The 15,527-nt window shown below is 61.7% G+C and overlaps 1 protein-coding gene across 1 annotated transcript in view; it reads left to right on the top strand.

The window, feature by feature from the left end:
* Window positions 1-1,282: 1,282 nt before the first annotated feature.
* Window positions 1,283-15,527, top strand: part of SLC7A5 (solute carrier family 7 member 5) — a 32,746-nt gene continuing 18,501 nt past the window's right edge. Inside the window, exons 1-2 of the mRNA XM_058706450.1 lie at window positions 1,283-1,872; window positions 14,829-14,954. Coding sequence (XP_058562433.1) covers window positions 1,329-1,872; window positions 14,829-14,954 — 670 coding nt within the window. The 5' untranslated portion in view covers window positions 1,283-1,328. The remainder of the gene's footprint in view (window positions 1,873-14,828; window positions 14,955-15,527) is intronic.

The raw sequence follows: 15,527 nt of genomic DNA, 5'->3' as shown, positions 1-15,527 counted from the left end.
GTTTTTCCCCTAAGCCACCAGTTTGGACAACGTCTTGCCAGTTAATATTTGTGCTGTGTGATCTTTAGGAGGCCAGGATTTCATTCGGTTCTGGCATTGCACGTGTACAGCTGCCGTGGGGGGGGCGGAGGGGGTCTGGGTGAGGGTGGTCCAGAGCCACGCCCCTTGGCTAAACTCCCCCAAGATGGGATGCTGGCAGGCGCGCATGTCAGTTGAATCAGCACGCGTTTTCGATCCTTTCCTGCTTCCAGGCCTGGTGTGACTTGTCATCCTCCCCGCTCCTGACCACTAGCTACCTTGCAGCCATTCTTGGGTTCTTCGGGACCTACAGACTACAGGCTCTTCACGCGCGCCTGCCTCGAATTCCCGCGGGATTTGGGATTTGGGATTTTGCTCCTTCCAGAGATGCCCCATCTGGTCAAAGTAAGTGGGCCTGTGCAGACTCGTGGTTTCCCAAAGCCCGAGTCACGGCTTCTCAGAGCTGCGCGGTCCTGGACTCTGTTCTTTGTCGGGGAGATCCCCCTTAAGATGGTTAATTGTTAGCCCAGGAAGGGATCCAGAATGTGGCCTTGGTCCCCTCCTTTTTATTTTTTTAATGTTTATTTACTTATTTTGAGAGAGAGGGAGGGAGGGGCAGAGAAAGAGGAAGAGACGGAATCCCAAGCAGGTTCCGTGCTGCCAGCGCAGAGCCCGCCGCAGACCTTGAACCCACGAACTGTGAGATCACGACCTGAGCGGAGATCTTACGAGTCCGCCCTTAACCGAGTGGGCCTCTCCGGTGCCCCGGCGGCTCCCTCTTCTCCGAGCTCCGCTCACTCGCCCCGTGACTCAGCCCCCCCACTCCCAGGTCCCCATCTGGACCACCAGTCGGTTTCCCGCAGGAGGGCAGGTTCCGGACACCCTCAAACCCCGCAGGCCCGCGGGAGGAGCAGGCTGCGGCGGTGGGCGCGGGGGGGCCCCATCACCTCGGCCCACCGCGCCCCACCAGGCCGGAGCGCCCTCCGGCGGGGCAGGCGGGCGGGCCTCGTCTGAGCCGCCGTCACGCAGCCCCGAGCCCGGGTCGGGGGCGCCGGGCCCTCCGTCCGTCCGGCTCAAGGTCCTCGCAGGTGCAGCCCGCTCGCGGCGCCGCGTGGGCGGGGCCGCTTGACGCCGGCGGGCGAGGCGGATAGGCCGCGCGGCGGGGGCGGGGCCTGGGGGCGGGGCGGCTACCGCGTATAAAGGGGCGGAGCGCCGGGCCTGACGCAGCGCCGGGAGAGGGTCCTCGCGTGGCGGCGGCGGCGGCGGCGGCGGCGGCGGCGGCGCGCGCGCCTCGTGGCCCGGCCGGCGGCATGGCAGGCACCGGCCCGAAGCGGCGCGCGTCCGCGGCCCCCGCGGCGGCCGAGGAGGAGGAGCGGCAGGCGCGGGAGCGGATGCTGGCGGCGCGGCGCGGGGAGGGCGCCGAGGGCGCCGAGGGCGCCGAGGGCGTGACCCTGCAGCGCAGCATCACGCTGCTCAACGGCGTGGCCATCATCGTGGGCACGATCATCGGCTCGGGCATCTTCGTGACGCCCACCGGCGTGCTCAAGGAGGCGGGCTCGCCCGGGCTGGCGCTGGTGGTGTGGGCCGTGTGCGGGGTCTTCTCCATCGTGGGCGCGCTCTGCTATGCGGAGCTGGGGACCACCATCACCAAGTCGGGGGGCGACTACGCGTACATGCTGGAGGTCTACGGCTCGCTGCCCGCCTTCCTGAAGCTCTGGATCGAGCTGCTCATCATCCGGCCCTCCTCGCAGTACATCGTAGCCCTCGTCTTCGCCACCTACCTGCTCAAGCCGCTCTTCCCCACCTGCCCGGTGCCCGAGGACGCCGCCAAGCTCGTGGCCTGCCTCTGCGTGCGTAAGTACCGACCTCGGGGTGGCGGCGGCGGGGGCGGGTGTGCCCCGCGCCGCGCGGCTGAGGCCGCCGCTCCCAGAACCCACGTGGGTCTCATTCATTCGCGTGCCTTGGGAAATGAACGGTGAGTCAGCAGGGTCCCCGCCCTCAGGGTCCCCGGGACGTTCCCCTTCCTCAGCAGCTTCATTCAGAGGCTGGAGCACACGTCCCTGCCTCTGGATAGCGTCCGCTCCGGGTAGTGTCTGAAAACATATTTACCGTTTGAGGTTCTCAGTGCTGACCGCTTATCACAAAAATTGTAGTTAAAGAAAAAAAAAAAATCATTCATTTCTGCTCTCCAAAGCGGCTTATCAGGAGTCAGCAGAGGCTGGCTCATACAAAACCGGTGGGGACAGAATTCTGAGTTGCTGGTTTGGGCAGCAGTGTCAAAGTAAGCAGTAAATGTGGGGGAGTTGGCAGCAAATTAGATTTGTGTGTGTTGGGGGTGGAGGGTGGGTTTCGGGGGTCCCAAGCTGTGCAGAGAAACAGCCCCTGGTCATATTCCTAATGTTGGGCACGGTCTTGGTATGTTGGTGGGCACAGTCCTGGTTCGTTCTTCACCCATGAGTGCTTTCCAAAAGTCTTCTCGTGGGATTTCAAAAGAAATCATTTGTACCAAATGCCATGTGACTTTCCTGTCCTTTTCGGCTGGGGGTGCTTTTTACACCCGCCCCTTGCCCCCCTCTTAGGGGCCCTGCAAGGGGGAAGCAGCCAGCCTTCCAGAACTGCCTGCCGCCTGATTTGAGGATCTGCCCGAACGTTGATAGTGGGTACAGGTCCAGGGTGAGCAGGGCTCTGGGCATTCAGGGCCGGGGTCCCAGCCAGGAGACTCAGGGACCGGGCCGTTACTGGGAGTGGCTTCTGATCGGCAGTGCCTGCTGGTGCCACGGGGATTCTGGCGTGTGTGGACCGGGTTTCCCACGGGAGCCACGCTGGAGTGTAGGGGGAGGCACGTTTCCTACAGTGGGGAGTCCAGAAAGCAGAGCCCCACGTGCAGCTCTGCTCGGCTGCCTGACATCACACGCTTTGCCGAGACCCTGAACAGAGCAGCCATGCCGGCCGAAGGAGCATTATTTGCCTTTTTTGGGGCGGTCTCGCTCAGTGATGTGAATCTCAGCTTAAGAAAAACGTTGGTCTAAATCTAGGGAGAGTTACAGCAATAGTCGATCTGCTTGAACACAGGAAAACCCGTGGCTTCTGGTAGGTTTGAGATGAGGCTTTTTATGGGATGACACATTGGGCCGTGTAGGAAAAAGCCCGTCTAAAGGCAGGACGACTTTATGATGCAATATTATTACAAGGCGATTTAACGTCTGGGCCTAGAACGTAGTGAAGTAAATAGTATCTTTAAAGTGCCTGTTCTCTAGTCTTTAAAAATAAATCCCTTACTTTTTTAAGCTCTTGGGTTTGAGTAGACGGATTGCAGGGGGACTGTGGTGGGTACAGCCTTGCCAGCCGCCCGGCACCCCCCCCCCCACCCCGTGGCGCTGTGGCAATGCCAGTGTGAGTTGTGAGCGGGGGCTACAGTTTCCACGTGGTGATCAGCCCTTGTGGCTCTTTATCTCTGAAGCACCTTGTGGGTGGATGTGGGTGGCTTTCTCCCACGGAGAGAGGATTTTCCATTACAGAATGGGACGCGCCGCAGGCAGAGCACTAGTCTAGAGCCTTACTCCGTCTGGAAAGGGCCAAGGGCTTGTCCAAGGCTCACAGAACTCAGAGCTCGCTGGCACAGGCCGCCCTGAACTGAGCAGGGAGAAAGGTTACGGGTGTCCAGCGGGGCACGCGGAAAGTGAGTGTTCTTCAAGTATCCCACAAAGGCCCGGGTTCTAGAATTTCTACTCAAGAAGAAGGGCGCTCCGCACTGCTTTCCGCCCCTCGCGCATCCCTGTGGGACCCCGTGGAAGGGCCTGGTGGCCCGTTCCTGCTAGCAGCGTGTCCTGGGTGCCAGAACAAAGTTCTCCGTTTTGCTGGTCGGTCTTTTGGTGCCCTGGGCATATCCTACCATAAGTTGCTTTCTGCTGCTTAAACAGTGGTGTTCTGAAACAGGTTGGCTTTGGTGTGTAGACTGGTCCTGCTGTCTCTAGATATCCGTGGGAATAAAAGCCCTTTTCTTGTAAGTCTGTCCGAGATGACCGATAATGGGGCCCCTCCATAGTGTGGCTCTGGGGTTTCTGGCGGTAAAGGTGAGAGAAACTCGCTGCGTTCACCTTTCATCTGGCCTGAGTCTTGGTTTACATTCTCGCTCCACAGACAGTTGGTGAGGTCTGCTTGAAACCTCGATTCTGCTGGGTTCGCCTTCTGGGCGGAAGTCACTCAGACCAGAGCTGAGATTCTCGCCAGCCTCACTTGGCTGTTGGCAGTTTTTCTGACCTCCCTGTGTGGGCTTTCTCTGCAAAATGGGTCCAGTGTTGAGGGCACCTGGGTGGCTCAGTTGGTCAAGGCTCAGGTCATGATCTCACCGTTTGTGGGTTTGAGCCCCGCATCGGGCTCCGTGCTGATGGTGCGGAGCCTGCTTAGGATTCTCTCTCTCTGCCCCTTCTCTGCTCTCTCTCTCTCTCAAAATAAATAAATAAACAAAAAAGTTGTTTTTAAACTGAGGCCGCAGCAAGAGCTGGCCCAAGGTCCAGACGCCTGCTTGGGTCCTTTATGTCAAGGGAGAGGCACCCCTCTCGTAGTCACCCCTACTCTGCACACAAAGGTGTCAGGCAAGTGGCTGCAGGCTGCTGGGGGCCCACCCCCCTCTCCCAGTGGGTGTGGCGGGGGGGTACTGGGCCCACTGGGAGAGCCACAGCTCAGACTCACTTGTAGAACTTGGAGTGGTCCCCTTCAGGGTGGTGGCCTTTGTGGGGTCTGGAAAACGCTCTGGTCTGCCTTCTCGTGCGAGACACGTGGGGTGGCTGTGCCCTGCACGTGAGCAGAGCTGGGTTCTGTCTCAAGAGATCCACTCGGACGTCCCAGTCTGACTCCGCATCTGTGAAATGGGAATGGGTCACGGCCCTGCCTGGTATTTAATGAGCTCGGCACACAGAGTCCCCAGTTCACAGGGTGGCTGCAACTTATCCTCAACGCTGCTCTCTGTCTGGTGTTCACCTTTCACCTCTCGAGCTACATTAGGACTTGGTCTGTTCCAGTTCGGCAGAAAGAAGGAGGGAGGGAGAAAGGAGACAAGGCAGGAAAAAGCCAGAGGTGAACACCAGCGTCCCCTCTGGGGCTGGGGTCTGAGTTGCGAAATGCCTGTCACACAAATCGTCCCTCCCTGCCTCAGGGGCAGGAGACCGGCTGTCCTGTAGGTGAAGGGCACAGATAAGGGGTGGGTTTGGCTGGCTGTGGGTTTGGCCTGCTGACTTGAGGGTGAGTCCATTGGGATGATGGCCAGTGGGGGAGGGGAGGCCATGGCCGTAGCGCCCCCCCCCCCCCCCCCCCAGTCTTCTGCATCAGCTCTGGGCAGTGACCTGCTCCTGGAGGCGTGAGACCCCTACTGCACAATGTGTAGACCACTGTATCGCCTGCCTCAGGGCGTCTGAACGCCTGCTGGCCGCCAGGGCCAAATCCCTCTCTGCACGAGGCAAAGGCTTCTGGGTGTTTCCAAGGAGCTGGTGTCCCCAGAGTCGCAAGCTGTGAACTAAGTGCAGATGACAGCCCAGTCATGAGCCCTGAAATCTGCCTTTCCCAGCCAGACACGAACGTGCTCCGGCCGCAGAGCCAGTCACGCCGAATCACAGGACTGGAGCTGAGGCCTGTGGGGTACTTCACAAAAGCGCGTGACCTCAAGAGAAGTGGGAGACGCTGGGTGGGCATTTCTGACCCTGTTTTCCCTGGGTCACGGACCCCCTTTGATAATCCAGTGGAATGTGCAGACTCTGGGCAGAAATGCGTAGCGGGCGTATTAACTCCAAAGCGCGCCCAGTCACGGGGCTCTCACGCCCCTGCCCGCAGACGGTGGTGGGGGTGGATCTGACGTCTCCAAGCCGGCGGTGCTTGAACTCACACCTCTCCTCACAGGCTCCTGCCCCAGCCTTTGAAACCAGTGTTCTCCTCCCCTCTCTACAGCCAGGGAAACTGAGGCAGCGGTGGGCCGAGAGCCCGGGGCCATGGCACTGTCCGTGCTGAACTGCCTATTCTCATCACGTGTGTGGGGACACCAGGCCACATCTTTGGCGAGAGCGGCAGATGCCAGGATCGCCGCCTGTGGGCGCCCGGTCAGCCGGGGTGAGGAGACGTGGGCCCCGACTCGCTGGGAAGTGCTTTTCCCCCTGACCGAGCCCCAGAGCCTGGATGCAGAGCCGCCTAGGGAGCCTGTCCTCTTCTCTCCAGGTCTTCACCTCGCAAAGTAGCTTCTGGAGCAGGGTGGTGGACCGCTGCCCCCCAGCGTGCGCCCCTTCCCTTGCCCACGCTGACCTCCAGTCCCCATGCCCCTTCTGTGACTCATAGCAGGTGCTGGGAACCAGGGATATACCTGATTCTCCGCCCTCAGGGGGCATGACCTTCGCGCCCTCATCTGGATTGCTGGCCCAGGGTGCCACCCAGAGCGCGCTTGTCCCCACCCCCAGGCTTCATCCCGCTGACAGGACTAGCCCTGCCCCGCCCCAGACCACTGCCCAGTCCAGCAGCTTCTTGGCTCCCGGCAGAATCCTGGACTCTTGCTTGGAGGCTGGCTGTCCCAGGTGGCTCTCCAGCACCCGAGTCACACACACCTGTCCCTGTGGACCTGGGTCACACCCACCCCTCCCGCTAGGTGAGGAATGGGCACCAGCTTCCCGTTCCTGCTCCTGGCGTGTGTTTGCAACCTGATCTGTGCTCCCGAGTCAGCCTGACCTTGCTTGCTGGCAGACATCTGGTGCTGCTGGGACCCAGCTGATTGTCTGTGATTGTCCGTGAGTCCCTCAAAACGTAGCCAGTATAGAACCGAGGCCACTGCCCAGAAACATGAGCCTGAAGCCCCCTGTGACCTTCTGGCCGGCCTCACGTTTGTCCGGGTCTGCGTGAGCTGCCCGAACCTGGCACAGACACATTCACGTCCAGCCTGAGTTATCTGGAAGGCCCAGGGCTGCTGCAGAGGCAAGTTCTGTGAGTCCCTGGGGCTGTGTGACCCGGGGCTGGGCGCTTAGCCTCTCCGGGCCGGTGTTTCAGAGCTCAGAGCGGGGGCGCACAGGCCGATCCTGCGGAGGGTGTGAGTCAACAATCTCATCACAGCGGGGGCAGGTGACAGGGACTGTCCAGAAATGAAAGACGGCAGGGCAGATGTGCCTGGGGAGGGCAGCAGTGGACGGGCTGGGGGAGGGACCAGGAGCTATGGCCCTGCCCTGTGAGGTGTGGGTCCTGTAGTTGGAGCGGGGTGGGGGTGGCTGGAGCCACCTGTAATCTGGGCACCCGTGCAGCAGCACTCACGCGTTAGCAGGCCCTGGGCGCGGTGTGTGTGTGTGGTTGGGGGGGGTCTTCCTACAATCATCTTAGACATCCCCCCCCCCCCCCGCCCCGGAGCTAAGGGAAGGGTCCGGGGTGGGCGTGGGGGGAGGGCGGCCGGGTGGGGCGCTGCTAGAGGAGTGTGTCCCCCCCCCCCCCCCCAGAGGCCGGGCTACTGGCTCGCCCTGAGCAGCACCAGGGTCGGGGGTCTTGGGAGGCCGGGAGGCCGGACCACAGCTTGGTTAGTGGGCATTTTGTTCCGGCAGATCCGTGGGGTAGGGCGGCTGCGCTCGTCGCTGCCGGGGCGCAGAGGCAGTTTGAGGGCCCGCGTCGGGCCTGTCACGGGTGAGGGTCTCCAGTCCCAGGGGCGGGGGCTTCTTGGCAGTGAGCCGCTTCCGGAACACGGAGGGGGAGGGCTTGTCAGCCTTGGCTCTTCTCCAGGGTGGCGGGGCTCGCGGAGCCTCAGCGGCGTCCGGTCTACGTGAAGACCGCAGTTCGCGGTGTCAGGGCTGGAGGCCAGGGAGCAGAGTCGGGGTTGGGCCCTGTCCTGGGGCCACCTTACCCGGTGGGAGGGAGACACTATAGCTCCAGAAAGGCCCTGTCGCCTAACGGGGGGCCCGCAGGGGGGATGCCCACCCAGGATGCTCTTGGCTGGCACTCTTCTGGGCATAGTCCCTCCGGGCCCGCGCGAGAAACCCACCGTCCAGAGAGCGGCAGACGCCTGTCCAAGGCCCCACGCTGAGGGGACGGCCTGCTTCAGACTCTGGTCTAAACCAGCACAGGGCACTGTCCTGCACCCACCCGGCCCCTCCCTTTAGACGGTGCCGAGGACACTTGAATCACGGGTGTGCGCGTGGTGGGTGGGTCTCTGTGGGATTTGCCCCCATCGGTGGGTGTCAGCCTGACTGTACGTCCGAGTCAGCAGGTGGGGGGGGTGGGTGGTGCTTCTCACGAGGAGCTGGGATCGAAGCCCCCGCTCCAGGGGCCAGAGCTCGGGAGTTGGACTCGGGAGACCTGAGCGTCTCTCCCCACTCCCTTGGTGATGGCTGTGTGACTTTTGGCAAGTCAGACAACCTCTCTGAGCTCCATTTACCCAACTCTCAGGGGAGGGCATCGGGTTGGATGCTCAGCCGTGCTCTCACCCTCAGGGGCCACACCTCTGGCAGGTTTTTCTCTCCTTTTCCTTCTTTAGTAAAAGTGCTGAAGGAGCGGGGGGCAGTGGTTCTGGGCCACCGCGGAGATCGCCAGGCACTGGGTCTTGGGAGCAACGGCCTGGTCTGTCCCGCACAGACCTGCACACCCTGTGGTGACCTAGGTGGAGTACCGCTGAGCCCGCATGTGAATTCGCCCCTGGCTGCCGTGAGGAAGGCGGCCCAGACCCGCCAAGTAGCCTGCCCCAGATCACACAGCAGGTCAGAAGGCGGGGATGCGCTCAGAGCTGAGGCAGAGCTCCCCCATTCTCCAGGACTCGTGCTTCAGAGAAGCCCGCCAAAGTGAGAAGTCGCTGTCTGCCAGGGGCGCTGGCCGATTTCGGAGCAGACCGAATTTGCCTCTTGCTGGCGTGTTTGGAAACAAACGCGTCAGCCCCGTTCCTGAGGCTGGCCCACACCCCCACCCCACCCCACGCCCACCCCCAGCCTGCCGGGCCGTGGGGTCAGCTGTCACCCAGCCCTGGTTAAAAATGGAAAAAAAAAAAAATACGGAAACATGTATTCCAGGGCTGGTCGTTTGAACTTGAAAAGCCAAGTGTTCTGGGGAATTTGAAAATGTGATATTAGCCTATCAGTCATTTCTTTTCACAGAAAAGCAGTGAATCAGCAAGACCTGGGGGGGGTGGGGGGGGGGGTGCTTGAGAGCCGGTGTCCCCGCTGGCCTCTCCCGCAGGCAGTGGCCTCTTTGCCAAGGGAGCCGAGGGAGCCCTGGGTCCCATCTCAACAACTCCTTGGAGCCAGGCTGTCACCTGAACTGGTTCAGTGTTCTAGCACATTCCAGAGTGAGGTCGGCCCTCTCAGACGGTTCCGGGGTGTTGTTGGGTCCCACGTACTCATTTTCTTGGAGCCCAAAGAAGGTGAAGCCGCCCTCGGGTTCTCCGAATGGGATCTCTGGACCAGGACAGTTAGGAATGCAGATTCTTGGCTGGAATCTCACGCTCTGGAGTAGGGCCCCGACTGGCTCTCTTACAAGGCCCTCAGGGGCCTCTGGGCTCCCTGGAGCCTGAGACCCTATCTGCGTTGGCAGGGATGAGAAAGTTAAGGCAGGAAAGGAGGAAGGGGGGGGGCAGGTGATCACGGCTGCCAGGCCCTGTTGGAAGGGAGGCTCGCAGTGAGCCCGAGGACATCTGGACCTGAGCGAGCCCCACACTCCTGAGCACCTGCTGAGCTCTGGGCCCCTGAGCGTGCTGGGTGGGTTCGCATAAATACGCCAGAGGCAGAACGAGACCCGCCGAGCGGCTGGGCGCCCCTTCGGAAGTCAGGCCCCTGGATGACTGCTCCGCCCGCTGCCTGGCCGCGCCAGCCTGAGCTCGCAGAGCCTAAGCAAGTGTGCGGTCACCGGCTGCTGCCCCGGGAGCTGCCACCTGCAGCCGAGGCTTGGGGTTCGAACACCGTGATGTTGACTGGGGCGGGGTGGGGGGGGGGGGTGGTGCTCCAAGGGACAGCCTGGCCGCTTTCTGGGGCCCGGGTCTTAGGCCGGCTCTGCTCCTTGGCCCGGGGCTGCCCCAGGCACACCCAGGGGACCAGGCTGGCCGAGCTTCCTGGAACTGACACAGCCTGACGGCCACTTCCTCTCCTGCCTCCCGCCTGCCAGCAAAGCTCTGGTCAAACAGCACTCATTTGCCTGCGTCTCCGTGCCATCTGGCCATTTCCTGCCAGTGAGTCCCCACCTGTGTGAGGTAGCCTTGCTCACTAGCGGCTCTTCAGCAGGACTCAGGCAGTGAGGTTCTAGGCTTGGGGGCTCTGACCTTGGGTCCTTCCATCCTGGGGGGGTGGACAGTCCCTGCAGATCCTTGGTCCAGGAACGAGGTGGGTCCATCACTGCGGCCGCCTGGGGGAACATTGGACTTGATTTCCTGATCAGCAGGTAGTGGCCAGTAGCCAGATGCTGTGCTTCTGGATGGTTCTGTTGGGCTTGCTTATGACCTTCCCCTGGTGTGTTTGACCTCAGGTCAGCAGAGGGAATGGGCCAGCTTCTGTGCGTGGAGGGCACTGAATGATAGAGTGAGTCTGAGTATAGAGTGGGTGCTCATACACTGTTCTTGTTATTAAGATCCTTGCTGGTTTTGTTACCTGAGGAAGTACAGGCCTGATCACTGGGCCTGATAAATTCATCAGCATGGTGCCTTCAGTTGGTGTGCTTTTTTTGTGTTTTCTTTTGCTGTTTTTAAATGAAAACAGGCTCCCCTTGCATTTTGAGCCTCCCCTCTGCGCGAGGGGAACAGCTGAATGAGCCAACAGAACACCTAACAGGCCGTTTTCTAGAAGTCAGGTGGGGCCAGGCTGGGTCCTGCTCACATAACCCCCTCCCAGGGGCAGAGGCCAGGGCCAGGAGGAGGCTGGTGGCCTGAGTGGTGGTGGTGAGTGTGCTCCCCCCTCCCCCACTCACAGCCACCTGTACTGTTGTGAAGGTGGCCCCACTAGGTCTGGGGAAGCAGAGTGGGGAGCGTGTCCTGAGTCACATCTGACAACCACCGGTGGCCGCACCCCCAGGACACCCTGTGCTCAGGGTCGAGGAGGGGGAGTCTGCAGACGGGAACGGAAGCCCCCTAGTCAGGCTTGGAGCCGGGGGCAGGCTCTGACTGTGACCAGGTGTCCTGTGAGGCCGTGGGGCTGTCCCCCTTCACTGGGCTGCACTGCCCACCATCGAGGTGTATCTGGACAGGAGGTGGGGTCGCAAGTGGGGCCCCTGCTGGCCCGCGAGGTGGTCGAGGTCACGGCAGGACAAGGATGGGACAGACACACCCCTGAAGGATAAGCTCCCGGTGTGGATGCCGGCCTGGCGGCCGGGCCCAGCCCGCTCCTGGCTGTCCTCAGGCAGCCCAAAGCCGGCTTATCTCCCTGGCCCCAGCTGCCTCCGCGTGCCAACCCCGTCGTGCTTATCTGGGGGTGCCAGCGTGGGGAGCTCCCCGACAGCGCATCCGCCTGTCAGCCGGCCCGCTGGGCAGTGCCCCGCGGTTACCTGTCCTCTCCCGGCCGGGGAGGGCTGCGAGTCCACGGGGGACGGGGACAACACAGCTAGCCTTCAGGGCTCCCACCCAGAGTCCCAGCATCCCCCCCCCCCTTCTGAAGGCATCTTGTCAAGGGTGTAGGAGCTTAAAGGCAGGGTGGCCGAAATGCACGGACACTGCTCTGGACGCCACCCCGGGGCTGCTTCTGTCAAGGCCACAGGACAGTGGGTCCCTGATGAATTCGTGTATTTACTTAAGATTACATTTCATTTTGAAACTGTTTTAAAAAGGAACACTAAGGAGGATGTTCAAGCATTTATTTACTCGTTGGCCAAAAGTAAGTGAACATTAGAATTTCATCAGATGTTTCAATCCCTTTTCTAAAAGAAGTAAGTGTTACAAGGTCCTGTTTGTTCTGTGATCGGTTCCCTTCCCCTCCAGCCTGCAGCCCGCCGGCCCTCCTTGCCTGGGGCTCAGGGTGTTCTAGCTGGAGCAGCGGGCCAGGTCTGGGCGCGGGCAGGGCTCACTCCCGACCGACCGACCGAGGGGCCCCGGCCTCTGTCCTGCCCCCGTGAGCTGGGGTCTCTGGGCAAGCCAGCTCCCCGTCCTGGAGCCTGAGAAACGGGGAGAGGTGTGGAGACACCCCAGGGAGCAAGTCGTGCCGCCAGAGCCGGTGGCGCCCTGCCGGCAGTGCCGTTCTGGGTTTCTAGAGCCTGGCGCGGCTCAGGGGGGCAGGGCTGGCGGAAGAAGCAGGCTCCCGCCTCGGCTACGCCACACCTCCCCTCCCCCTCCCCCTCCCGGGGCATGAATGGAGGAATGATGCAATGGGCCGGCCTCTTGCCGAATGCGCGCTGGGGGGGGAGCGGCGGAATGCTAGCTGCCGAGGCGCCAGAGTCCTTCCCCACTTCCCCTATAAGGTGGTCACACTCCCACATAAGGAAATGTGAGGCCGTCCCGGAAAAGCCCCCGGCGGCCCCACCCTCTCGGTGTGCAGAGGCTCCCTGGGACCGGGTGGCAGGAAGGAACAGCCCCGAGCCCGGCCTCACCTTCAGGGCCCTTCCATCCTGGATCCCAGCCCCCGCGGCAGGTTGGATCAGTACCAGTGCAGGGAGAGGGAATTCATCCTGTCCCTGGCCTTCACTGCGATTCCTGGGGGGTGGCAGAAGGGCCCCAGAGGGGTCTGCCCCCTAACACCTCGGCACGGGGGGCCACTGTGAGCCTCTGTTTCGTCTTCTGTGCTGAGAATGGCAGTGTGACGTGGTTAATGCACCACAGCCATCGCCCTGTTGGCTCTGAGGGCCTGGACGGAGCCTGTGCCCGCTCCCCGGGGCCACACAGTGAAGGTCACCAGTGCTGGTGGCCCCGGGCACACCTCGGTCCCTCGTCTTGGCCGGGCGCGGCTCCTACTTCGGGACGGTGGCGTGGACATTGTGTCTTGCGCCCCACCGCCCTGAGGCAGCTCATTTTACTGCGGACCTGGCCGTTGCAGGTTGCAGGTTGCAGGTTGCAGGTGCAGAACCGCCCAGGGGGCTGGGCCGGGGGCCGGGCCAGGCCCAAACGTCGCCGCTCTGTGCTGTCACCCAGTGCCGGGACGTTCTGACTGTTGCAGCTTAGGAAGGGCAGCTGACTGCTCTTGGGACAGTTTGCACCTGAACCCTTACTGCCGGGCACCATCTTGCTAGGCCATTGCATCAGCCAGAGCTCAGGGCGGCGGAGGAAAATGGGAGTGGGGGAGGGTGCTATTAAGGTGTCGCCTGATTTCCTGGAGCGATAAGCAGGTGGCCGGTGAAGCCTTAATCTTCTCCAGAGCGCGCCGGGCAGAGTTGCTGTTTTTCCTCTACCTGAACTGCCTCATCCACTTCATTAGTGTGGATTTATTTCTTTGGGTCCTACTCCCCGAACTGTAAAATTACATGTAATTACTCTGGCTGGGGAAAGGAGCCACCTGGGGTCTGCCGGCCCTGGGTTGGCTGTGACCGGCAGAGAGGAAACGTGAGCAGATCCTGCCAGTGTTTCTTACCTTTCTGCAGTCCTCAGAGAAGCGGGGAGGGCAGGGGCCCTGGGGGGGGGGGGGGCGGTTCATGGAGAGACCCCTCCCAGCCCCAGCCCTGCTGGTCAGTGTGGAAGGACCAGCCCCGAGCTCGCTCTCTCTCTCTCTCTCTCTCTCTCTCTCTCTCTCTCGAGGATTCGGGAGGGCAGGGGGCCTGGGGGGGACTCATGGAGAGGCCCCTCCCAGCTCCAGCCCTGTGCTCTCGAGGATTTCCTGGTGTGAGTAGTCCCTGCACAGCCGATTTCTAGCACCTTCGTGAAGGTGCTGTGCCCAGAGTCAGGACCAGAGCGTGACCAGCTCACCCTTAGAGCGTCTGTCTGCATTGTAGACCACCTGAGCATATGAGAGTTAGAAACAGTGAATCGGAAGGTCTCGGTGTTGAGCATTTGTTTCTTTCCTTTGTTCTAGTATAATTTTGTTTTGCTGTGAGTTTATGGAGTGGCCATGAGGTCCCTGAGCACTTACTTGCCCGTGTCTCCTGCACACCCGAATATCCCAACTTTGGCTCAGGTCCGGGGTCCCACGGGGAGCCCCGGCGGGGCTTGGGTGTGCGTGTCCAGGCGAGCTTATGAAGCCTGGTTTAGCAGCCTGCCTGGGCAGCGCCCCCTGCCCAGTCCCATCTCCCCTCCCTTCCACGTTGGGGGGCTGGGGGGGCCGTCTGTGATAGGTGTGATTTTTGTCTTCAGTGTTTGCTGTGAAAATAGCAGTAGGACGGGGCGGGGCTGAGTGCCTATTGTGTTCTTTACCAGCTGGACCCACCTGAGTGGTGTTGGCCCCCCGCGCCCCGGGCTGTGGCCTCACCTTAAGTCCCCACTTCGCGTGTCAGAATCGCCCCGTGGTGCCAGCACTTGGCTTGTGAAATAGTTTTGTGCTACTAGTATGTCACCCGTTTCCTCGGTGGGATTCCAGCAGGTTCTCTCTGCAGAAAGGGTTCCTTGCCTTCAGGAAGTGAGGTGGGCTGTGCGGGCACCTAAATCGTGCTGAAACCGTGAGAGGCGTGCACAGCGAGTGCGCAGCCTCCTCCGAGTGCAAATGTGCGTTTGCAACCTATGCTCCGAAGGCGGGGCCGCCCAGGTGCTCAGCAGGTGGGGTGCGGGAGGGGCGGGACCGGCTGTGGTGACCTCCCCGTAGGAGGTGGAAATTCATCCGTTGAAACTCCTTGATGACGGTCCCGGGGGGCTTGTGGGACCGTAGCTTCGTGGAGAGTCAAGTGGTGCAGTCCTCTGCCTTTGACCTTGGGCCTGGAGAAGGTCAAGCATAGCGGAACCCGCCGGCTGCCTTCTCACTGCTGCCCTCTCTCTACAGTGCTGCTCACGGCCGTGAACTGTTACAGCGTGAAGGCTGCCACCCGAGTCCAGGACGCCTTCGCTGCCGCCAAGCTCCTGGCGCTGGCCCTCATCGTTCTCCTGGGCTTCATCCAGATCGGGAAGGGTGAGTGTAACCTCTGGGCCCCCGTCCCCGAATGCCCCGCGTGCGCATGGTTTCATTTGAGCCGTCGGTAGAGAGACTGAGCATCACCCCACAAGTTAAATCCACCGTGAGCGATGGGGAGAAACAGACCCGCCCCGTCCCCTCCGAACCTCACTCTCCTACCCACACTTGAGGGCAGGGGTCGGATGGCGACGTGGGGGTTCGCAGAGTGACCTTAGCGCTGTGCCAGCGCGTGGAGGGCGCAACGGGGCGGAGCTCTTGCTGGTTTGCCTGTTGCTGAGGCGGATCTCGCATCCAGGAGCACAAATCTTAAGGGCCTGTCTGATGAAGTGTAGCCGCCCCGGGGGAGGATGTGGGACCCCCCGCCATGACGTCTGGCGGCTTTCGGTGGTGGTGTGGCCCGCAGCGCAGGGAACAGAAGTAAAGTTTCTCCTGCGGACGGGGGAGGGCATCAGAGATCCCGCAGCGGCTGGTGCAGGGCAGCTCCTGGGGGCCCCTTCAGAGAAGGTCGCCGAGCGGCACACAGGCGGAGCTCGTGTCCCCGGCCCCTGCATTGGCCCCGTTCTGCATGCC

This window comes from Neofelis nebulosa, chromosome 17, assembly GCF_028018385.1.
Source record: "Neofelis nebulosa isolate mNeoNeb1 chromosome 17, mNeoNeb1.pri, whole genome shotgun sequence".
NCBI lineage: Eukaryota > Metazoa > Chordata > Mammalia > Carnivora > Felidae > Neofelis > Neofelis nebulosa.
This window is presented reverse-complemented; position numbering and strand designations above follow the sequence as displayed.